This window comes from Liolophura sinensis, chromosome 1 (assembly GCF_032854445.1).
Source record: "Liolophura sinensis isolate JHLJ2023 chromosome 1, CUHK_Ljap_v2, whole genome shotgun sequence".
In the NCBI taxonomy this organism is placed as follows: Eukaryota; Metazoa; Mollusca; class Polyplacophora; order Chitonida; family Chitonidae; genus Liolophura; species Liolophura sinensis.
In genome coordinates, this window is record NC_088295.1 from 22753344 (window position 1) to 22776727 (window position 23384).

At 37.8% G+C, this 23384-nt stretch overlaps 4 protein-coding genes across 5 annotated transcripts; 2 read left to right on the top strand and 2 right to left on the bottom strand.

Annotated features, from left to right (window-relative positions):
* Nucleotides 1-1842: 1842 nt before the first annotated feature.
* LOC135470320 (calmodulin-like protein 5) lies at nucleotides 1843-5972 on the top strand. The gene is made up of 4 exons (XM_064749186.1): nucleotides 1843-1927; nucleotides 2702-2826; nucleotides 3319-3430; nucleotides 3841-5972. Exons 1-4 carry the CDS (start codon nucleotides 1858-1860, stop codon nucleotides 3864-3866), a joined length of 333 nt encoding a protein of 110 aa, XP_064605256.1. The 5' UTR covers nucleotides 1843-1857; the 3' UTR covers nucleotides 3867-5972.
* Nucleotides 5973-6156: 184 nt separating this feature from the next.
* On the bottom strand, nucleotides 6157-19539 carry LOC135470289 (protoheme IX farnesyltransferase, mitochondrial-like). 2 transcript variants are annotated; one of them, XM_064749150.1, is made up of 7 exons: nucleotides 19485-19539; nucleotides 13482-13569; nucleotides 11387-11891; nucleotides 10730-10854; nucleotides 10100-10170; nucleotides 8942-9174; nucleotides 6157-8324 (listed from the first exon to the last, which is right to left on the bottom strand). In XM_064749150.1, the coding sequence occupies exons 2-7, from the start codon at nucleotides 13488-13490 to the stop codon at nucleotides 7831-7833; spliced, it is 1437 nt and encodes a 478-aa protein (XP_064605220.1). In that variant the 5' UTR covers nucleotides 13491-13569; nucleotides 19485-19539; the 3' UTR covers nucleotides 6157-7830. The 2 variants fall into 2 exon arrangements, with proteins under 2 accessions (XP_064605220.1, XP_064605212.1); XM_064749142.1 differs by lacking the exon at nucleotides 19485-19539 and having other exon boundaries at nucleotides 6159-8324; nucleotides 13482-14033.
* Nucleotides 14096-17697, top strand: LOC135470309 (ribonuclease P protein subunit p21-like). Its single transcript, XM_064749174.1, has 4 exons — nucleotides 14096-14216; nucleotides 14669-14769; nucleotides 15024-15106; nucleotides 15365-17697. Exons 1-4 carry the CDS (start codon nucleotides 14139-14141, stop codon nucleotides 15508-15510), a joined length of 408 nt encoding a protein of 135 aa, XP_064605244.1. The 5' UTR covers nucleotides 14096-14138; the 3' UTR covers nucleotides 15511-17697.
* LOC135470303 (group XIIA secretory phospholipase A2-like) lies at nucleotides 17762-21100 on the bottom strand. Its single transcript, XM_064749163.1, has 4 exons — nucleotides 20923-21100; nucleotides 20358-20425; nucleotides 20029-20194; nucleotides 17762-19651 (listed from the first exon to the last, which is right to left on the bottom strand). Exons 1-4 carry the CDS (start codon nucleotides 21092-21094, stop codon nucleotides 19530-19532), a joined length of 528 nt encoding a protein of 175 aa, XP_064605233.1. The 5' UTR covers nucleotides 21095-21100; the 3' UTR covers nucleotides 17762-19529.
* Nucleotides 21101-23384: the final 2284 nt, after the last annotated feature.

The window sequence follows — 23384 nt, forward strand, 5'->3', positions numbered from 1 at the left end:
TCGCTATCTCACATGATATGGGTTCGTACCATTCTTGGACAGATGCTTTTCAAGATTCATTGTTCCGTTGTTCTCGGGACCTTTGTGACAGTAGTCATGAAAGCCACGGCGCTTTCGTGTAGCCCAACATGAAGTTCCTTGGATACCATAATTAACTTTGAATCAATATGACGTGTCAAAGGCGGAAAATTTGGCCAGTATAACTTGCTAAATGTCGGTGGTTCACTCCCGACGCTCCGGTTACCACCATCCATAAGGGAAACAAATTCATTATTTAATTTTTAGTGTTGAACAAGAAAAAATTAGAAATCAAATGTATCACATATACAAGAATCCATTCGAGAATGTCATTCCACAACAAAGACGTTGTCGAGTTCGATCACCTCTACACATCGTCTATCCAACGTGTCAACATTTCTTGCCAATGACAAATGACATTCCTTTGAAGTAGACTGTGTTTTAGTTCAGGTCATATCAGAGAGTTTGTAAACACGACCCCGAAATTATTGTTTGATCCTTCTCGGATAGCCTGTCTCGACACGCGTGCTCTCTTGTAGATCTACTGAAACATAATCTACATGCTAAAGGTGAGTGTGCGTCTTTACAAATAGATCAATACCTGCACAGCATATATATATGTTAATTATGAGTCTAAAGCCATGCATGTGAATGATGTACATGTATATACCCCATGTACACCTGTGTATATATAAACCAGATTAAACCAGTCAATTTATATAAATAATATGTGACGTCAACGTTACCAAAGTGCTTTTGTTTAATTAACTTTTATGAAAGCCTTCAATGTACAGACCTTCTTTAGCCTACATTATTGAAATCTAAACATACGTGTTACCAAGATTAGTGGTATAATAATTAAACGTTTCACGTTTGGGAACAATTTTTTCGCCAAGTAAACTTCGCGTTTACATGCTACATCGTGTAATATGTGTGCATGGACAAGGACTATTTGCGACAGCAAGTTTTTCTTATCTTTTAAATCTAATATCAAATTTCAACGGGCATAAGACGTGTGAGTTCCAATTTGAGTGGCATTAAGCGCTTGATTATATATTTGTATTTATAAATAGATTATAAAGCCTAAGGCAGCTTTGTGCCAGCACGATTTATATGGGTCAAAACTGAATTTATAACCTGAAACTATAACAATGTGCATAGCTGTGGGCAAATTATAAACAGGAGGAATAATGAGGTGCTTGAAGCATCTGATGGAATTTTGCTTAAGCAACTAAATGAACTACATAAGTACACAAACATACATGTTCACCTACAGCGCTTCCCACAAAGTATATGTAATAGACATATATACATGTTCACGTACAGCGTACACCATGCCCAAAGTATATGTAATACACATATATACATGCTGACATACAGCGTATACCATGCACAAAGTATATATACCATGCACAAAGTATATGTAATACACATATATACATGTTCACGTACAACGTATACCATGCACAAAGTATATGTAATACACATATATACATGTCCATGTACAGCGTATACCATACACAAAGTATATGTAATACACATATATACATGTTCACGCACAGCGTATACCATGCACAAAGTATATGTAATACACATATATACATGTTCACGTACAGCGTATACCATGCACAAAGTATATGTAATACACATATATACATGTTCGCGTACAGCGTATACCACAAAGTATGTGCATGCGTGCATATACGCGATCTGATTTTTGTGCTTTTATGTGTGACGAAGTTCCCAACGGGTAGTCCGATTGTTTTGTTTTTACGCTTATCTTTATAGCCGTGCTTAAAGGGCTCCATTTTAGTTTCTATACACCGCAGAGAAAGTAACATGGAAGAAGCGAAAACGGGATCCGAGGCAATGGATGCAGCAAATTGTGCAAAGACTCAAGACATGAACGGTACGTTTAACTTATATGAACGGTACATATAAAATCTGTAAATAAATAGCACACCAGGCCATACAGACCAGCATGATGTACGAGTTTAGATACCGCTGCTACACATGTACTTTTATCCGTAAGTTGTTGTTTAACCTCACATGTATCAATATTTTTATTCGATCATGCACGTGTCATAATACAGTGACATGGGCGCATAACTTAGCTGTTTGACTGTAACATATTTTTTAGGCTGTGTATAAGTTGGGTGTGATGAAGGGGTGGAATGGGGCAAGACAACGCCACATGCACATAAATAAATGTTACAACATTCTGGTTTCAGTTGAATTTGGTAACACATGTCGCGACTCGTAAATAAACATGTCATGTGTGTATGTGTACTTATACCCCTTCGTCACGCTATCCGTGTATACAATACAGTGATTTGGCTGATTTATGGTAACAGATTGGCAGATTTTAATATTGGGTATATCACAGAAAAATGCCTATATTGCGTGTTGTTATATTATGTACCAAGTAATTTATCACACAGATGTGTGGTATTTATTTGACAAACGTTGTGGAGACCTATGTAACGAAGGTCGCTACTTTTCTCTGGGCACTTCGGCTTTCTCCAGGGTGTTCGGTTTCCTCCAACTTGACCGCCATTATATAAGAAGACGTTTCTTGAGTACAGCTATAAACACAAATCAATCGGGCAAGTAATCAATGTTGTATCTAAAACATGAATTTCAACAAAGGTTACTTATATATACAACAAATAATGCCTTGCAGGGAATGGTATACAAAGAGGTCCAATCTCAGCCAAGGAACCTGCAGCCCAGAGTAACAACAACAAACAAGAACTAAAACTGGCTTTTGCAGCACTAGACGTTGATAAAGACGGTGTTTTATCAAAGGTTAGTATATATGTATATAAATTTAACAGATATTTTGTTCTTATAGCTGTTGCATGTGTAAACTGATGTGATGTTTACGAAATTCGAAAAGTCTTTAGGTATATGTATATATGATATAGCATACATCCGTGCATGGCCTAGCGTAGTTAGTGTGGTTGCTCGGTACATTGGCCCAAGAGCCTGTCACCAACGCAGTCGCTGTGAATTCAAGTCCAACTTATTCTGGCTTCCTCTCCTGTCGTACGTGAGAAGGTCTGTCAGAAACCTGTGGATGGTGGATTTCCCTCGGCCCCTGACCGGTTTCTCACACCTTATATAATGCTGGCCCCCGCGTCGTGTAAGTGAAACGCGTCAACACCAATCAAAAAATAAATGAACAAATAAATATCTGAGGTTGAAGCAAACTCCTGTTAGTGTCTAAAACATTCTTAAGGCATATTTTAAGAAAATGATCCAAACCTTATATTCATATTCTTTTTTCTGTCATGGTAGGACGAAATGAAGGCGGGTTTCAAGATGCTGGGGTTTAACGTTAGTGGCCATATGTTGGACGCCATGTTCGAGGAGGCCGACACAGATGGAGATGGCGTCATCAACTTCACAGGTATTTGTTTTTAATCCCATGTTCCAATGTATTTCCTTATATTCAGTTGGGTAGTGTTTTATGTCATATACTAAACATACTGTGTTCATTGGGGTAGGCAGATGATCTCATATTAAATAGTTTGAGGCACAATTTAAACAAACCTCAATTGTAACATTTTACTTTCTGTATTAACAGAGGCTACACTCGTTCCTGCTATTGAGAATTACAATGTAGGCATTCGTATGAATGGCTTTATTGAATTTACTATTGAAAGATTCTATCTTGAGCCTAATATTCTTCAGTTAAAGAAATATGATCTCGTCGCGTACATGGCGGAAATAAACAATTTATGTTACTCTCTTCAAGTTAATTAGAGAGCAGCTGTATTGCACGTGTTTTTCACCAAGCCACCCGTTTGACTGTTTCAGAATTTTGTCGGGTAATGTCATTATGACCAACTGCATGGAGATATAAAAACTGACAGGTTCCGTTTGAAATGAATCCCATGTTACAGAAAATACGAATACAGCGGATTTGGTATTGCCCAGAGTCGACAACAAACGCTTGCATCTTTGTTTCAAAACTTGCATATGCATGTGTCATTCTATACAGTTCATCACGATGAAAATGAAACTATTCTATGTGACCTACGGAAACACTTCTTAACCCATACATGAATGACAGGTTCGAAAAGACAAAACGGACTCTTCTTGGCCAAAGGCCGAGTTCTGTGCAAAAGAGAGAGACAAAGGATTTACGTTTATCACTCACTGGTTTCTGGATGAATGGTTCATTGCAGTTGCATGATCTTTGCATCAAGACGTACGCACCTTACACCTGTCTTGGATTGATTCTACAAACACACCACCAAGAGAATGCGTATGGACGAGTTTTGTGGCATTTTCACTAGCAGACCGGAGTCCCTGTACGTCCATATAGCAATGGTTCCAGCCAAAGACGGCGCGCATATGTTAAAGGATTCTCAAGAGGAATCCCATGATCGTTTATTGGAAGGGAGTCGAATCCCACTGCTCGTCTGTGTCTCTGGTATATCAGTCTGTTTTTTAGCTAAGCTGGAACTTGATATATCGTCTTAATCTCGAAAGACCATCTTGAGCTAAACCTGAAACCTGAAAGTTTCACTCCTGAAGTACACCGCCAAAGTGGTGTTACGAATTTGTTTTGCGACAATTTATTTATTTATTTGAATGATGTTTTATGCCGCACTCAAGAATATTTCACTAATACGACAAAGGCCTGCATTATGGTGGGAGGAAACTGGGCAGAGCCCTTCGGGAAAACTCACGACCATCCGCAGGTTGTTTTGAGACAAAGTTCATGTTATATATACAAGTATAGGGCAGTTTCGTGATCGTACATGTGCTTTGCATCATATACATTCTAGCCATGCAATATAAAGCGTTATTGTAAGTGAAAAAGAAATTGGGTCGTTTCAGCACAAAACTAAAATTTGCAATCAATAGAGCACCTGGGCTGAATCTCAATATTCGACCAGGCCTGCATATAATTGTACTCTACTTTGTATATGTGCACGTGTATATGTGCAAATAAAGTGTATTGTAATCCTTAATTATATACTGTGACTAACCTGGGATCAATATGTAGTCTAGTTAGTTAAAATCCAAAGATGAACTTCACTTACAGTGTATATATTATAAGCCCTTACAGATGTGCTGTGCACATTATAGATAGTGCGCCATCAAGTTATGAATGTCCCTTCAACTGACCCATCAGCTTTCGGCTGTGGTTTATTTAAAGTAAATAAATATACCATATAAATTAGCCTCCATCAACAAGGGAGATATTTGTATTGTTAGACTATCTTGATCAGCCTTGTCACCTGCATATACCACAGGTAGGTGTTATACCGTGTGCGTCTGGTGGACTGAAGTCATACAAACACAGAGGTCACGCCTCAGCATAGTGTATATAAGGTCATTATTCCAATGCATAGGTTACTATAGTTCCTCAGATTTACTGGCCACCTGACCCATATATGTCAGTTTGTCACAGTTCAAGATTTACAAGTTAAGCCGCACGAAAAGGCATCTAATATTATCGACTGTATACAGAAATAAACGTTGTGACACCTCTCCTGTCCATCCACCAGTGATACATTATATAGGGCTATACACCGACCACACCCCCTACGTCTTAAAGCCCATATAACTTGTCGATTTTGGACATAATCTGAATTAAAATAACCATACAGTTAATTCAATTTTGGGGTTTGGCATGTATATATTTTTGTTTTTAAGTATAGCTCTCTTCAGGAAGACGTGCTTCCAATACATGCTTTTCTTCAAGGTTTTTTTTTATAATTTTAATTTCTGATAACCTGTTACCAAATAGCAGAGCAAGGAAATTGACAAAATAGCACCAAAAGTGAACACAATATGCAATCAGTTACAATGAAGTCACCTACCAAGTTTCGATTCAGTACAGTGAACAGCTTTGGGTAAAAGTCTGGAAATTAGTTCACATTTAGACAAATGCAGTTATAACTGCATTGAAATTTATCTTTAAGTCGTCATGGTGAAGCAAGATGGCACTGAAAAACAGTTTAAAGTATTTGTGTACAAAAGAAGTATAGTACAGAAATATTTTTGTTGAAAATAGACAATACGGGCCGACACGGGCTGAATCTGCAACTTGAAGCCATGTACCTACATATAGTTTCCATTCAGAAGGATGAACCGTTTTGATAAAGAAAAAGTACAGCTTCCGGAAAAAAAAACACGGTATCTTATACATAAGAATGACATTATCATGAATATAAATAAAGACTCATTATCTTTCACAGGAGTCATTGTATTTCAACAGTCAAGGCATAACTTTAGATCAATTTCTCATTTATAGATGGAGAGGCATAACAATTTATATATTTGTTCCATTTGAGTTTAACGATGCACTCAAGAATATTTCATTTAAAATGTGGTGGTCTGTTTTATTGGCGTATACTGTCAACCTTTAGCAAGTAACTCACAGACTTATCCACACGAGAGATGTCGAAGTATGTCGAATTGGTATTAAGCAAGTGATTTCCAATGAAATTCATGTGAGATTGACTTATAGGCAACTCTACCCGTGAACCATGGTCTATTTAGAGCTTGAGTTATTCTTGGCCGAAACAAGATTGTAGGATAACTGTTGGGAGGCTAATGATCATCAGAGTATGATCTTCTTCAGATGTAAAATGACGAAATTCTTTGTTTAGACAGAAAGCTGCACAGTTTGGACGTTGTATACAGACACTGACACAACGTGCAGGTATTAACAAACTCCAATGTTTTCATGATCTGAATTGCATTTGTATTTCAAACAGGTATACATCTTACAAACTCTTACCTTGAGACTAATCTGACAAACACATAGCAAGCTTTATACACAATATTTAGAGCAGTAATTTCGCAGATATGTTTACTGTACATGACCACAAGCCATCATTTATGGCAGAACTGAATACTTAACAGTTTTGACCTGTACAGCAAATCAGACAGATGCTGTACAGGTACTGAAACAGGTACTAAAAATAGCTCTATCCATAGTTTTTCTATCCATAGATTTATAAGATTTAAAATTAGTGAGACTACTGTACAGTGTCAATAATTAAACTAAAGTCCATGTGTTGCTAGGTGACAAGCCCTCATCAGGCAAATAAATGTAGTCGGAATATTATTTACCATGGGAATAACTCTGCTAATATTTTAGATCAATGTTGTCATGAAATACTAATATGCTCTCCTTACTTTACTGAACTAAGGGTTTTGTATTAATTCTGTTACATGTAAAAAGCTGCCAAATCGGAAATGTCACCAAAATTAGAGGAGAATGATTAATGACTTTGATTTTCTCCATTTCATACTTTTCCGTGTGATCTTACCCACAAGTAGTTCCACAAAAATAAAACCATGTCTGTAAGAAGGCAAATACTTGTTATATAAGTAATTCTACAAAGCATAATATATCTCACACAAAGATTGAAGTTACAGCTCTAAAATACAGCTCTGTTGGCTACCAGGATTCAGCCTGTGCAAAAGGAGTAAACAACAGCAATGACCTGAATGCACTTTTCATCAATAATGTGTTGTTGTGGGTCATTTTTGGAAAGTAAAAGGTACATGTACTCGTATTTATTTTTTTATACATCATTGTATGACAAATACACCACCTGTTAAAGGTGACCAGTACAAATCATTTCATGAGACCATACATGAGCTAAATACATCATGGAATAAAATCTAGCAACCTGTTTCAAATAAATTAAGTTTAACATGGCAAACAAAGTTTTAAATGTGAATAGTGTTGCTTTGGTAGTAAGCAAGTTCTCTCTAACACAGAGTCTACTAAAATATATACACATTTCACACACATTAAAATCAGACTACGAACAGGTACTATGATGTCCTCTGATCTATCCCACAACTACCAGAATGTAAGCTGGAGTGGCAGTTGTCGGTTTCCTGAGACATGCCTACTGCCGCCACCTCTGGCTGACCAGAGACATTAGACTTCTCCCCAAAGCCTTTCTTACTGATAAGCATGAGCATCAGTAGGGCGGGAATATGGACAAGACTGAACCGAAACAGTTTCCTTGATGTCTTGCTGTCTCCATCACGGTAAAATCTCCAGCCCAAGTAAGAGAGGTATGCATTCAACGGGAGAGAATCCACAGCAAATGTCCATGTTGTGACTCCCATAACTGGAGCTAAGGAACAAAGTGCGATCAAACCCACACAGTACCTGAAGGCTACACGTTTACAGAGGTTAGGGTTCACCACCGACATCATCCGGTATCCTCCTCGAGAGTAGTCAGGTCGCAAATTCCAGCTAAGGGCGTTAAAATGAGGAAACTGCCAGGCATAAAGGATAGCACCCAACAGTAGGGCACCTAAAGAGCAAAAGAAGAAATTTACACTTGTAATTCTTTCATATATCTGGGGGCTAGTTTATACACCAATGTCAAAACATTTGCATCTTAAAAACAGGGTTAAACGCTAACAATCAAGATAGTCTGAGCTGCTGTCTTAAATTGTGAAAAAGCCTACCCTCTATTAAATCGACGTCAAATATCATATAACAACAAAAACTTTCTAGTTTCCACATATGCCTTGTGTGATTTTATGCAAGAAGTAACCCTCAGCTGACATACAGCCTTAAATCAGACTAATCAAGTACTTTCAAACACTCTTGATCTCATATCAGCACAACTGCCTTGCTCAATGTCATATATGCCTGAATCTACGTCAACTGAGGAGTATTATCACCTTGCATCGAGCAAATTTTAGAGATATATTGAATACTTCAATCTTGTTTCTCCTTGCACTGGACTAACACTTAAAAAATTTCCTTTACAAGACAGCAGTCAAACATCAGTATATGAAACCTGACAATGCTTACAGGAAACCACTGCACCATTTTATGTACCTAACAAATTTCCTGACTTAAGGCAGTGGCAGAAGCCTCTTAAGATGGAACTGAGCTTGTACAAAGGGAGGTAACTCTCACCTGGATCAAGTGTTCCTGCACAGGCTGTCCAGCCCATGACAGGTGGTACAGCTCCAACCACTGAGCCCACCCAGGTGTTAGCTATGCTCACTCTTTTCATGGGGGTGTATGCCATAGTGTACAGGAGGAGATTACATGCTCCCAAACCTGCTGTCAATGGATTCACTCCTACTGCCAAAATTGATAAACCCAAAGATCCTGACACTGCTGCAAACATCACAGCATGTAATGGACTGAAAAAAAAAACCAATGAAAACAAAAATAAGTCACACATTTATTTAAGTGATTGTTGTTTTATGAATTTATGCTGTCCTTAAACTCTGATTCTGAGAAGAGCAATCAAAGAGGAGCATTACTTAACTGAGCACCTAGTTCTCCAATTTTTAAGCATCTGTCAAGGTCCTCAGCTCTACAACTTTATTATAAAACCCACTGATATTCACAACTCAAACCACTAGAACATGTGACTTGTGCATTATGACTACCCCACTATTTCCAATGGGGCTATGAAATCTTCTGACTTTCCTGAGGCTTGAACAGGTTCATGGAACACCAGGAGCATGAACTGAGTGACACAAGAACTAGATGCTGAGCTAACTGTTATTCATGGTTCACTCGCAAACTTTCTCCCGTGCATGTGTGTCACCACCACACACTCTGTGCCATTTGCTGATTTCTCCAAAAGGTCATCGTTTATGATGTCTGCCAAAACCACCATTGCAGTCTCTGCATGGACAGAAACTTTCACACCACCAAGGCATATGGCAAGATTTTGGGTGAAAGGTAAGAAATATCAAGTATGCTGGATATTTTCCTCATGGCCTCTTGTGCCATCACAAGCTTAAGTTGCGCATGCATGGAGGCATATCTGCTGAGCATTTGGGGACAAGAGATCTGCAGCTAGCCCTCATGTTTGCCTAGCTTAAGTCTTCCTCGTTCATCCTACTCTAACAACTGGGCAAACTGTATCACAATGTCACCTTGCATCATAAGACAAGTGTAAAGGTGTGGGGTGGGTCACATGTCAGCCAAACATGTCTGCCTAATTAAGTCCACCTACAACACTTTGCAATTTACAATTCACCAAGAGAAAATTAATTCAGTTTTCAATATTATTATTCCCCTTTTCCTAAAAAGGAGTTACACTATGAACTATACCTGAGAACACCAGTTACCAGAAGTCTGTTCTTCGTTCGATTCATCTGTGAGTCATAAGGTACTTCAAGAAACTGTTCAAAGGAAATTATTATAATATTACAACAATCCATACACTGTCAAGTAAAATTGTTAGGTCAGATGTAAATGTAAGTTTATAAATCTACATGATTTATACAGTCTTGAAAAAATTAATTACGGCACACTCTCCAAAATGCACACCTGTATTTGCCTCTTAAGTACTTTAATTCCTCAACCTTTTCACATATGAAAGGGCAACATTCAGTGCAATTTATACACATTTTTAATTTGATTTTAGAGACAAAACTACATTAGTTGGATTTGCCAGTTTCAGGGCTTCACAAAAAGTATAATTTTATCAGATAACTCAGATTAATGCTTTCAGAATATGCTTGAATAAACACCTTACAAACGTGCGAAAAGGTTGAAGAATTACAGCAGTAAGACTAGCTTGTTTCTACAATACTCACTAACATTTGTTTAACATTAATTTGAAGAGATCAGAGAAATCAGAAATATTGTGAACAAGAAAGTACATGAATTTACATATTAACACAAACTTAATGGGCAGAAAAAGAAAAAAAATCAATGATATTTCTCTAAGTGTCTTACCTGATTAATGGAATTTGCTGCACATGAAGTAAGGCCTGTTCCCACTGAGCAGAGAACAAAAGGGACAAAGCTAAAGGCACAGGGAGCCATTGCATAGCCAGCCATTGTTGTAACCACAACCAAACCTAAAACATACAAGGAACATGCATGTAAATACAATGTTAATATCATCACAAAGTTATGTTTATTTTCAAATTGTGTTTATAAATATGTGTACAGATTTATGTTAAAGTGGTAACAAATGTGCTTATTTCTTTGGTGCTTTTGACATACACAAAATCAGACACTTACAAGACAGAGGCTGGGGTGGTAGGGATGTAATATGGCAAAACTGCCAAAATAAACAGAAGTGGACAAAAATATATGATAATCTTCACAATACATTTTCCTGCTAAGAAGATTTTAATGTCTGGCCACCAAGATGTATTCCATGGTCAGTACTAGATAACAAATGTAAGAATTCATATATGCATTAATGTGATTGATGATTTGTCTTGTATTCAGGAATGCCTACACATGCTCACAGTTATGCTGACAATGACTGACTTGTGTAGCCAATTCTAATGTTTGTTGAAGCCCTGTCTTGCACTAATATTGCATGCACATCTTCATATCATAATCACACTTCTAACTTCTAAGTTAGTGTATATTTATTACCTGTAAGTCTAATCTTCGAAAGCTTCATGTAGTACTTAGGCAATTTCTTCACATCAATTTGCTGGGATTTCCACATCAATTCTTCTATGCTTTCCAATTCTGTCTTTGGTTCCTCACCAGAAGATGTGTTTGTTTTGGAAGGCTTTTCCAAAGAAATGAGCTGATTTGAATATGGTAGATACACAGACAAAGGCTCTGCCTTTTCATCAACTCTAAAGTCTATCAATGAGCCAGTTTTTCTGATAAATAATGTTGCTTTGTCAATGTCTGCTGAAACACCTGATGCATGCTTTAAAATTTCTGCCATGTCTGTACTTGAGTTATCTGCCCTTCCTAAAATTCCTGACTTCTTTTTGCAGTCTGGCTCTGTGAAAGTATCTGCTGCTGGTTCGGCTTCCAAGCGCTCATTTGTTGTGCTGCTTGTTTCCTCTGTTGTATTTGGTATTACTGTTGAAGTCATAGGTGCTGCTTGAGCTGCTGCCTTAGCCTCAACCTTGGATGAAAACTGGAAGAGATGCATACATGTATTTCAGGTTAGGCAGTGGACACGGCATACTACATGTATAAGACTGCAAATTATTGAGGTTATAATTACCATTACAGATTGGATATTGTTCAATTTACCAAAACTATGCAATCACTTTTTATACTACAACATATACCTTCACACTCAGTGAAGAAAAAAACCCCATAAATGTCAGAATGTCAACTTAAATAGGGAGGGAGTTCATCTAGCTCACTGTATTAAGTTTGAGGTAGGCCAGGATTTCAATGCAAACTATTCAATAGTCCTCAAAATGCTTTGAGGCATGAAGACCTATAGACTGAAGTTATAATGAATAAAACAGAAGCGGCCACCTCAGAAGTTGTAATGGCCGAAACTATTCCGATGGACTCTTACGTGTGTACATAAGTTAGTTCAGTATCCATGGAAACAGTTGCTGGTAAGTATGTATGTATGCTTGGGGTTTAATGTTAAACTTGACAATTTTTCAGTCATATGACGACAAGGAGTCATTAGGTGTGTGTAGCAATATTATGTCTTCTTGTGGCAGGGTGAGTCCAGGCCACCAAAGTGCTGCCACCACTGGAGTATCATGCTGAAGACACATAACATGACACTCTAGCTTGTCACACATTATACTGACACTGGGCCACCAGTCATGTTTCCATGCTCTAACCTCTCAGGACTGAGTGCTAAGTGATGCGGTAGCAAGTACCATTTTAAAAGTCTATGATATGATCCAACTTGGGTTTGAGTTTAAAGAATGATACAGTATTTAAGATTTATACTCACTGTGATTTCAGCTATAACCAGTTAATTTAGATATGATAACTTCAGTAAAAACATGGTAGGTCTAAAGAAACAATTTACTAAGAGTATAGTTGCAGAATGTAACTCTCTGTGTCAAGCAACACAAAGTGATGGGAGAGTTACGGGAAATAACTGCGTCTAATGTGTCGCGTCAACGTCACATTTACGACATCTTCACACACATGTTAAATCTTCCCTAGCATAAATCGATGTTAACTGAATGGTCCTAACAATTAGCTAACCTGTTCTGAGTCTCGCGATCCATGACAACCACACAAATTCACAAAATAAATACATTTTCAGACACTGCACCCATTGTGGCCCCCACCTTGTTCTGATAGTCGTACATACAAGTCACGTGATCGATGTGAGTGCACAGAAAAAATAAGGTCGTAAAAGGGAGACAATACCTATGCCAATCATTACAGAAACACTGGGCAAGTCTAGTTGCCCATTTGGCTGGTTCACTCCCCCCTTTCGTCAGATGGCGCTAATCATTTCAGCCTCGTTCGTTCTCTGAAGTGGTTAAAATGGTGACAGACAGCTTATGGACACAGTGGGTGCAGCCTCTGAAAATATGTTTATTTTGTGAATTTGTGTGGTTGTCATGAATCATTTTTGGTTCGGCAAGATTCAAAACAGGTTAGTTGATAACTGCTGACAATGATTTATGCCAGGGAAGATTTAATGCGCTTGTAGACTTTGTGTTGATCGATACAGTTACATTAGTTACATTCTGCAACTAACCAAGAGTATAGTACACAGAAACTGGGCAAATACCTGGCACATGAGTGAGCACCTAAACGGCCTTTCCTTCGCTCCAAGTGAACACTTTGTGCCCAGTGGTGAATTCCTACTGGTATGCAGCCTAAAATAAAATGTCACCTTTTGTGCATTATACATAACAACTGTATGGCACATTTTGTACATCGTTCCTGAACTGACGTCCTGCTCCTAGTCTCCGTTGGCAATTATGGCATTTAGCTAGGCCTAAATAAAGTAGCAGTGATCAGACATCTTTCCTAAATAAAATAACCTTGTTACACACAATTACTGGTTCAGATGTCAGTGCTGGTGGAAGTACGTCCGTCAGACCTTGAGTCGCACGTACGCTGTCAACACAATATCTTTCATAACATGTGCCACCGTTGTTGTTGCACTATATTTTTGCATTTTGCTTCAAATCAATCGATTACAACAGCTCCGTTGAGCATTGTTCCGATTTCGTCTTGACTCAAGAACTTTACGCCTCATGTCTGTCATTCAGTACCGATATCGTGTGCTATAACCATTTGACCCCTACAGCCACTGATGTCCGGCAAATGCGGCAATACCATGTTTGTTAACCATGCGCATAAGTTATCGCGCGCACACGTGGTGCTTACTTCCTGTGTAAACTGACAACTTGTCAGGTCTCATAGTTCTAAGTGGAAAGAAATGGGTAAGGAAAAGAAAGCCGGCAATGTTTATGTTCCTAACAGAGAGATATTTCAAAGAATCAACTATTTATATCAGGTAAGAACCGTGTTGCCGATTATCAAAGCCTTATTTCACCGTATGTTGCCTAATTAGTCAGCAATAGCTGGTGTACGAGCTGGTGTACGGTACCAGTACGAGATGTGATTCCATATACAGTCCTAAGTGAACCCACATCATGTATGCCACATCTTATGTCACATGCCAGCAAGTAATCAGCAATGTTTGTACTGCTCTCTAGGTTTCGTAAATGATGATGAACATCAAGATGGGCTCAGCGTCCTATTTTGAAGTTCTGACATTCATCGCAAACAGTACACAGATTCTAGATGGACTAGTGAAGGAACCTGTATCATTGTAAATTTGAGTGTTACCAGTATGAGTGTTACTTAGATAACAAATTGCTCGTGTTGTCAAATGTAACTTATTATACTGACAGTGAATGATATACATGTAGACATATATATCTTCTCCTTTACTGTCCATTCCAGGCAGCCCACATGGTGTTGAAAAACTGTCCTAGCAATACTGAGTTAGTGAGGTTCTACATGCAGTCTATTAAGACAATGGCAAAGAGACAAGTTTTGCGATTGTAAGTATTCATAAATATTATACTAATAATAAGTACTGATAAGCTGCTGTTGTTGTCCCTTGATAACAACTCTCAGAGGCCTTTCATGTTGAACGACTTGAAAACAGACGTGAATAGGGTATTTTCATTCTTAAAAGAGAAGTGGTTGTTTTTAAGATATAGTCGTATGTTCCATTTATAGAGGTACATGTAAATTTACAGATGAAACAAATTACAGGCACAGGTGATTTCAATGCAAAAATGTTCTGTTTCAGAGATCCAAGCATAAAGAGGAACATTTGTAAGAAATGCTTTATGCTTCTTGTCCCAGGTATATCAGCATCGGTTAGATTCAAAGGTAAGCCAATAATGTTTCATCATACTTTACAGGAAGATAAACTTGGGGGAGTAATATGTAATTTGGATATTGTATCAGGTGACGATGGAAACTGTGATATAGAAGTATTTTTGAACTTTGCAGAAATGTTCTGTACAGATATCTTTTGATTTTACATGGAACATAGTGGATAACGAATGTATTTTAGCAATGTGCACACTGTTGTCAATTAAATTTTGGTTTTAAGTGATGTTTAAGGAATGTTTTGTAACTTTTCAGCTAAACAAGAGAAACGCTGTGTGATAAGGTGTTTGGAGTGTAACACTGTGAAGTGTTTCATTCACAGTAAAGACTATAAGCTGTGGGGACAGCAGCCTGAAGCATGGATGGATCAGAGTCACACTAATGGAAAGGGACCAGGCTGAAGAAACAATTGCCACCTGTCCCAGGCAATTATTTGCAGAGCAGCACCATAATGACATCTCTGGCTTTCAACAGATTATTTTCTAATACCCAGTATCTCGATGGAATGCTTATGAATATGTAGGCCTATTTATTCTTAGAAATCTATCAATGAAGGAAGCTAGGTGCTAAGGATGTTTGGACACAAGTAAATGCATGCCAGAATTTTTTTCCGGCACGACTGCATTGGTTAACATTGACGGTTCCACCTGTCTGGGATACTAAGACTGAGCATACCCCACATCAGGCAAAGTACTCCACTGGAATAATTCTCTATTGGACAGCAACAGTCATATGGGGTGTGTGTGTGTATTTTTCTGTACCCTGCGACAGATGACATATGCGTCTGTTTACTAGGTTATCTCAGATTGTTTGGCTGTGAAAACAACAGAATGATGTCGCTGAAGCAGTTTGCTGATACATCAGCCTTCTGATTGGCCTGTTGCATAATAAATAAGCCGAATCAGCATTTCAGGAGTCTGGTGACTTCTTGCAAGTTTGAAAGAAAAAATGCAAAAGTACTCACAAACTATTGCAGCTAGAGGCGTGATTTTACAGTAGTTGTTTGAATATACATGTACATCTCACGTACACGGCTCAGTGGCACGGGTAGCTTAGCACCTACTGTAAACTCAGTGTTAGTTTGCGAGAACCCCTACCTTATCTTGTCAAAACCTGCATGAACTTGAGAGACTCCTGAAATGTCAGTTCGGTTTATGTGTTACATGATCACTTAGTATGGAGTATACAAGTCAATAAATCATTATTTTGGGCTTGGCTGATGTGTCGCCCGATGAGGGTTACCAACACCATATTTTCTGTAGCCTATCACTGAGTAACTAATAATGATAAGAAACATTTCATGGAATGTACCTGTACACTGTTATTGATTTGATGATACAACATGTAAGTTATTTAATGTACTAGCCTCTTTATTTTCGTATTTGTGGAAAAACAGGATACAGATATGTTTCCACATTTTTATTTTGTACCTTTGAAAACATCTTGTACACATCAACTGACTATCAGTGGTAAAGCCTCGAGAATATGATGTCAGCCTGGAGATGTATTTAAAATTAAGATCATAAAACCACTTTTCTCTGGAATGTCACACCTATGAATGATAATGTAGACATACTAATAAAGCAGCCATAGTATATTATTATTATTGCTATTTCCACTATAAGTGGTTTGCTGATACATCAGCCTTCTGATTGGCCTGTTGCATAATAAATAAGCCGAATCAGCATTTCAGGAGTCTGGTGACTTCATGCAAGTTTGAAAGAAAAAATGCAAAGGTACTCGCAAACTATTGCAGCTAGAGGCGTGATTTTACAGTAGTTGTTTGAATATACATGTCCATCTCACATACACGGCTCAGTGGCACGAGTAAGAGGGGCTCGTGAAATTAAAGTGAGGGAGCTAAGCCACCACCCCTTCCCCCGAAGTAATGTACAGACCAAACGACATCAGCTGAGTGGTTTGTATAAAAATGCTTCATAAATAAAGGGCAACGTCCAGTGTATCCCAGATTTATCCGTTTTTTCACCAGAAATCGCCTAAAATGCTGGCATACTACTTCTACTGCCTCATCTCCTTTATACATACATGTATGTGTATAATGTTCCAAGCTTTCAAGGATCCAGGTCTTTGCATGTTTTACAGCTGGTAGTTCACATCTTAATATGGCTGTTATGCAGAATGGCTGTTGATTCTTATATCAGAGTGCTGTAATACAATGTTAGAATGCCACTAATGAAGCCTAAAGTACATGTACACAAGTCCACTGCATCACCTGGTAGGAAAAACTGAGGCTCTCAAGCGAAGTTGCAGCTTTGTCAGCATCTTTGGAGTTCTGGTCATTGTATGTTCCAAATACATCTGTATCCCATGACAATCTTAATCTTAGATCTCAACTAGTACCTTAAATCCTGAACAAATTAAACAGTATGACTTTACATGCAATTTGAAAACATCATTCATTAGATTTTAAAGATTAAAATGTTACACAGAAAACCGAAATTATTAAAATCGTGAGTTTTGGTGCACATAACAAACACCCCAATGCAATGAATCTGTTTGAAATTTATAACAGAATGCATTGTTGTGAGGATAACCCCTGAGGGGAATCTTCATCACAAGTGGACAATGACAAATGTGAGTTGTGACTCATTGCCATTTGTGTATCTATGTATCCACCAAAACTTAAAACTCTGCATGGAAAACAGAGGTCGGGGAGGGGGAGTATGGGGTGCGTTGCCTGGACGTGAAAATCACATCTATTTATATTGTATACAAACAGAAAGTGGCTATCTAGTTACCATGACAACTGAGAAAATGGACGCAAGACTTCGTCATCAGTTCCTGTATGTAACCACAGAAAATAAAAACTTATTGTGGAAAACTGTTGGAATTATAAGAAAATGGCAATCTGGTAACCATGACGACTGCGAAAATGGACAAATTTGAGACGCGAGACATCGTTATCTGTGTATCTATGTATCCACTAAAAAATTAAAACTCAATGTGGAAAACTGTTGGAGATATAGCCCGGATACAAAATCGTATCTATTTATGAAGTATATATAGGAAAATGGCAATCTGGTAACCATGACAACTGCGAAAATGGACCAATTTGGGACGAGAGACATCATTATCTGTGTATCTATGTATCCACCAACAATTAAAACTCAATGTGGAAAACTGTTGGAGATATAGCCCAGATACAAAATCATATCTATTTATGTAGTATATATAGGAAAATGTCAATGTGGTAGCCATGACAACAGCGGAAATGGACAAATGTGAGTCTTGACACATTGTCACCTGTGTATGTACATGTATGTATCCACCAAAAATTAAAACAATACGCAGAAATACGTTGGAGTTTGAGCTCAAAACGAAATCATATCTGTCCATATAGTATATATACGGAAAATGGTTATCTGGTTACCATGACAACAGCAAAAATGGACAAATGTGAGTCGCAACACATCATCTGAGTATGAATATATTCACCAAAAATTAAAATTCTATGCAGATAGGTGTTGGGAGTTAAAGCCCTGACACTATCACAGACGGACAAAATCGCTATGACATAATATGCTCCACCTACTGGCAAGAAAACGTTAAAATATGCAAAAACGTGCACTGACTGTCATTGAATTTCTTGGGGTTTTAGGGAGCACACTACCATACAAAACATTTCATTCTTTTAACACTTCTGCCATACTAACAAAGGCAATCTCATTACCACCTATCTACATTTGTCACACATCATTACACAAATATTTGAGCCACAATAATGAGAAAAATATCCCCTTCTCCAATACCACTGTACATTAAATAATCACACATATCTAAATTAATGTAATGTGACTGATTAACAGATCAATATGTTAATTAGGTAAATACAAAGCCTGAAGTACCACACATAATATGCATCCACCATGATATTCACTGATCCCTTCCATTCACGTACACTTGTCCATTATGATCGAACTTCAAGTGAATGATAGTTCATACATGGATCGGTTCTCATAGTATAAACTAATATCCAATAAAATTTATAAAAATCATCTTTGGTTTCTGCTGCTATTTCCTCTTCATGATAAATCACCACTGGTAGATATAACGAAAGAATCAGTATCAGCTGTTCAAATTAATACTTTCTTAATGGCAAGGTTACAACCAAAGTTTACAAACCAAATACTGCACACGGTAGTAATTATTCACCTGTATAAATTTATTTCAATCATAGGAATGAACCACTTGATTTCACTTTTATATAGAGTAATGTATGGGAATGTAGGATTTCTGATCACTGCACACATACATAGCTTTGTTCGAAACACCTTGAATCACATTTTAAACTACTTCAATAACAAAATAGTCTACTTGAAACCAAACCACAATCTGGCATTTCTTAAATACTTACAAATAAATATATAAACATATGTAGACGATTTAATGTGAGTGGATGTCATAATTCTGTCTTTCCGTGTTTCTTGGAACAGATGCAGGCACTTCTCTGGGCCTCTTGATAGGGTCTGCATCCAAGAGCCATGGTGCCAGCATACATCAGGTTCATGGCTCCCACACAGTCTGTCAAAATAATCAGAACAGTTCAACTGCTGACAGCTCCAGCTCCTTTCCATCATTACAACATGTATATCACAAAAAGTTACACCCCCAAAAAGTGTTCAATGATACTATAACTAAGCATTTCATAGTGACACTGAATTTGAAAAAACTTAACATATCTGAAACACCACATGCCCATATATTCTCTGTGCATGTACCTTGTGTTTCTTTCGAACTACTTTTCAAATGAATGTGTGGAGTAAAAGTAATGTATGGCTGCCTATTTATGAATCTTTATTCTGTAACTCATTATTTTGAAAAGAAAACACAGCACCTGTGTACAGTTTTTCTGGAATCAACACAATTTTCTAACATAGTACATGAAATAAATCACTTGCTTTTGAATTCCGATTGCGACATTTTCTTCTTCCTCTTTTTGCACAGATCTTCAAGACACTCCTTGAAGTCAAAGTCACAAATATCCCTCTCACTGTTACAGGTATCATAACATAAGTCATGTTTGTTACAGCACATCGTCATGTCTGGGAACTGTGACGTATCCAGCTGAATGAAATAAAAGATAGAACATGGTTAATAAGGTGTAAAGTATATTACTCATGTTTCTTACAAATTTATATCCAGGTAGAAGTATGTTAAATAATGGTGACAAGATCATGTAATTAAACATGCGTATGAGATATACAGGCAGGCGTGATCCAACACCTACCTGAATACCCATACTTCCACAGCCATTTGATGAGGGGAAATAATTGGGACGCTTCTTGGGACGGCTCCCTACAAAAAGAAATAAATAATTATTTCAATGAATAACACTGTAAACAGTCCGAGGCCAAATGAATCGAACCTGAGTGTATGAATGTATATACGGTAACTTTATATCTGATATCCCATATTCTAATTTCAGGGAAAATCTGAATGACACAGCTAATATTAGCCTTATATGATTAGTATTCAATGCGTGGGTAATGATTACACCTCGAGACAGTTCTTTTTGTTTCAATCTGTGAAAATATTGATACTACGTAACCTTCCCCTATTTTAGATATCCATTTACATTGTCATTAACCTTCATAAAACAGTAAATATAGACCTTCACAGACGCGCAGAGTATGTACTTCTCCCCCCTCCCCCCCCCCCCCCACCCTTAAACACACACCCCGTAGTGATCTTGTAGAAGAGGTTCACGTTCCACAAATTTATTCGGACTGATTATTAGTACAAATGAGACCAACAGTCTCGTTAGTCACTAGTTGTAGCCAAAGTAAACTTACCGTCTGGGCATCGATACAGACATTCATCACCGCCGCCAAAAGAGCCGAAAAGGTTTCCAAATGTTTCTGCGAGATTTTCTATTGTGATCTGGGCATCGGCAATTCCCAAGAAAATCAGTATGAACAAAAGCAAGAGAGGAAATCTCCCCATTGACCGCACATCATCAGCCATTTTAAATCTCCCAGATGGTCGACGTATTCGAAAGTGATTGGAAGCTAAACAAGTTGTCAGACGGAGAAGGGGAGATAAAGGGGATTTACGAGGTAAAGGGAGATAATCAATGAGCATACGTTGTTGAGTTTATGGGCTTTGCGGATTTGGCCATTGATCATCAGAATTGCAAAAGTATGTGGAAGTGGGAGTTGGGGTTTGGTGGATGTTGGTGTTGGTGGGTGGGTGTTTGGGTGTTGGGGGGGAGGGGATGAGCACAGCGATCAGAGCGCATTAGATTGCCATGGATGAGATCTCAGCAGTTTTGATGTCTCCAAGAGATGGGGTGTGAAGATTATAGAGCCGTGAAATTAACACGCTTACAAAAAATGATTCTTGAAGCAGTTGGACAGTTTAATAGTGGTCCGCCTTCGCTCCGCAAGCTCCGCGACTGTACGCATTATTAGCCATTCAAAATTAATTGGTGCCCTCGGGACGCGGGGTTTAACAGAATGAGGAGCGTATAACTGGTAAAACATTAAGATCAATGAAAGTCAGTGCCCGGTGTTTAGGACATTTATTGATGTTTCGAGTTTAAAAGCAGGGGCCCCGACTAAAAGATGACAGACACAGATGAGAGATTTGACGACAGTTTTTTCAGTATGCTCCTTTATAAAAGGTTTCGTAAAACAGCCTTAACTGATCTCGAGCAAAAATAAAGAATTTTAAAATTCTCAATATTATTTTGAGTAATTTAGACCTACTTTGCAGTATTCGTGAAAAGCAAGCTCTAAATTCTATGGCAGCCAAAGTTTTATTTAATATGACGCATATAGGCAGTTAATCTGGTTTAATATTAGGAAGTATAATGAATTTTATCTAGTCTTTGAAGACTAGTCTAGTCTTCATTTTAGTGCAGTAAATGTTTTAAGAAATTTTCCCTGGAACATAAAAAGTGTGTGTGTGGTGTGTGTGTGTGTGTGTGTGTGTGGGGGGGGGGGGGAAACAAATATGGGTCCCCACCCAAAATATATGATTATATTATTCAATGTCTACATTTCAGAAAGTAGTTTGTCTAAGATGTACTTAGTGGGGGCCTACTCAAACGCCTTCATTCGAAGTTCTATTTTTTAAAATCGGTTGCTTTAGAAACCAGAAATGCGAACAAATTAGAAACCTGTATAGTTCTAGTTTAAACTGGAAGAACTTCATTCAACATACACCTGCATACCTAAATTGTAATTGCTGTGTGTAACTGAATGTTTTCTGTCGTGTACACGTGATTAAAACTATTTTCAACTCATTTCTATGAAAACCAGAGATTTGGTCGAGTTAGTCTTAGTTTAAATTGAAACCTAGTTTACCGCATTATAAACCTGCAGTCCAAACGTAAAATCTTCTGCCTATGTTATATAAAGTATATGGCGATTATGTCGTTCAGACTGACGGACGAAAGGATGACCATTATCGTCACGACATAACCCTTCGACATTACATGCCCGTGGATTGAAAGGTTATCCCTGGCGCGCGCAGGTCTGGACACGTACATGCAGGGCCGCAAACCAGCCCTCAGAGCGAGTTTTTTTTTCAGATCCTCCTATATTTTCCTGTATTTGTTAAAAAACTTCCTATATGTTATATAGTTTACGAAGAAAGCTGTTCAAATTTGTAGTCAGTCTACATTCTCTCTGCTATTTAGCTTACCTGTAAAAGCTACATAAAGAGCTAAGTCAAACCTGTGACATGTGCATCAATTAGCATTTAATGCAAACGCATGGGGTACTTTTACTTTTAGTAAGTTTCTAACATTTTGGGAAGAGAGCATTTAAGAGAGAATTTGCAATAATATGTTATGGTTTATACGTAATGAATTTGAACCCAAATTCAATGAATACTGGATGTTATGAGTGGTATCTCATACACGTAGAGCACAGTGACACAAGACAGATATTCCTTTGGTGATGCAATAGGTGTGTGTTCACTACGAAACACATTAAGAATCTTTCTGTGTGTGAAGAGTGATATCTCAAACCATACTACATCTACAGGCACATATATAAGGCTCGGGTTTTTAAATGCATTGATTTATTTGATTGTTGTTTCTTACTGGTATGAGGCCAACCTAAAGATTTCAAAGTTGAGTGTTGCCCAACACTATCAGAAAACCAACGGATTTGTTTAAATTCTTTATATTGAAAAGTGTAGAAAATTTAAAGAAATCAAAAATGAGAGAGAGAAATCTTTTTTAAAAAAGTCCATCATGAGAAAAATAAAACTTTACCTACGCCCAAAAAGGAACTTCGTTGATGAT

Bases quoted from the DNA above. Each gene is read 5' to 3' on its own strand.
- LOC135470320 (XM_064749186.1), top strand. From the start codon at position 1,858: ATGGAAGAAGCGAAAACGGGATCCGAGGCAATGGATGCAGCAAATTGT. The intron at 1,928-2,701 runs GTACGTTTAACT...AATGCCTTGCAG, and splicing joins AAAGACTCAAGACATGAACG to GGAATGGTATACAAAGAGGT. The intron at 2,827-3,318 runs GTTAGTATATAT...CTGTCATGGTAG, and splicing joins AAGACGGTGTTTTATCAAAG to GACGAAATGAAGGCGGGTTT.
- LOC135470289 (XM_064749142.1), bottom strand. From the start codon at position 13,631: ATGTACAAAATGTGCCATACAGTTGTTATGTATAATGCACAAAAGGTG. The intron at 11,892-13,481 runs GTATTTGCCCAG...CATCTCTTCCAG, and splicing joins GGTGCTCACTCATGTGCCAG to TTTTCATCCAAGGTTGAGGC. The intron at 8,325-8,941 runs GTGAGAGTTACC...TTTGCTCTTTAG, and splicing joins TGCAGGAACACTTGATCCAG to GTGCCCTACTGTTGGGTGCT.
- LOC135470309 (XM_064749174.1), top strand. From the start codon at position 14,139: ATGGGTAAGGAAAAGAAAGCCGGCAATGTTTATGTTCCTAACAGAGAG. The intron at 14,770-15,023 runs GTAAGTATTCAT...GTTCTGTTTCAG, and splicing joins AAGAGACAAGTTTTGCGATT to AGATCCAAGCATAAAGAGGA. The intron at 15,107-15,364 runs GTAAGCCAATAA...GTAACTTTTCAG, and splicing joins AGCATCGGTTAGATTCAAAG to CTAAACAAGAGAAACGCTGT.
- LOC135470303 (XM_064749163.1), bottom strand. From the start codon at position 21,094: ATGGCTGATGATGTGCGGTCAATGGGGAGATTTCCTCTCTTGCTTTTG. The intron at 20,195-20,357 runs GTAGGTGTTGGA...TATTTCATTCAG, and splicing joins GTGGAAGTATGGGTATTCAG to CTGGATACGTCACAGTTCCC. The intron at 19,652-20,028 runs GCAAGTGATTTA...TTATTTTGACAG, and splicing joins GTCGCAATCGGAATTCAAAA to ACTGTGTGGGAGCCATGAAC.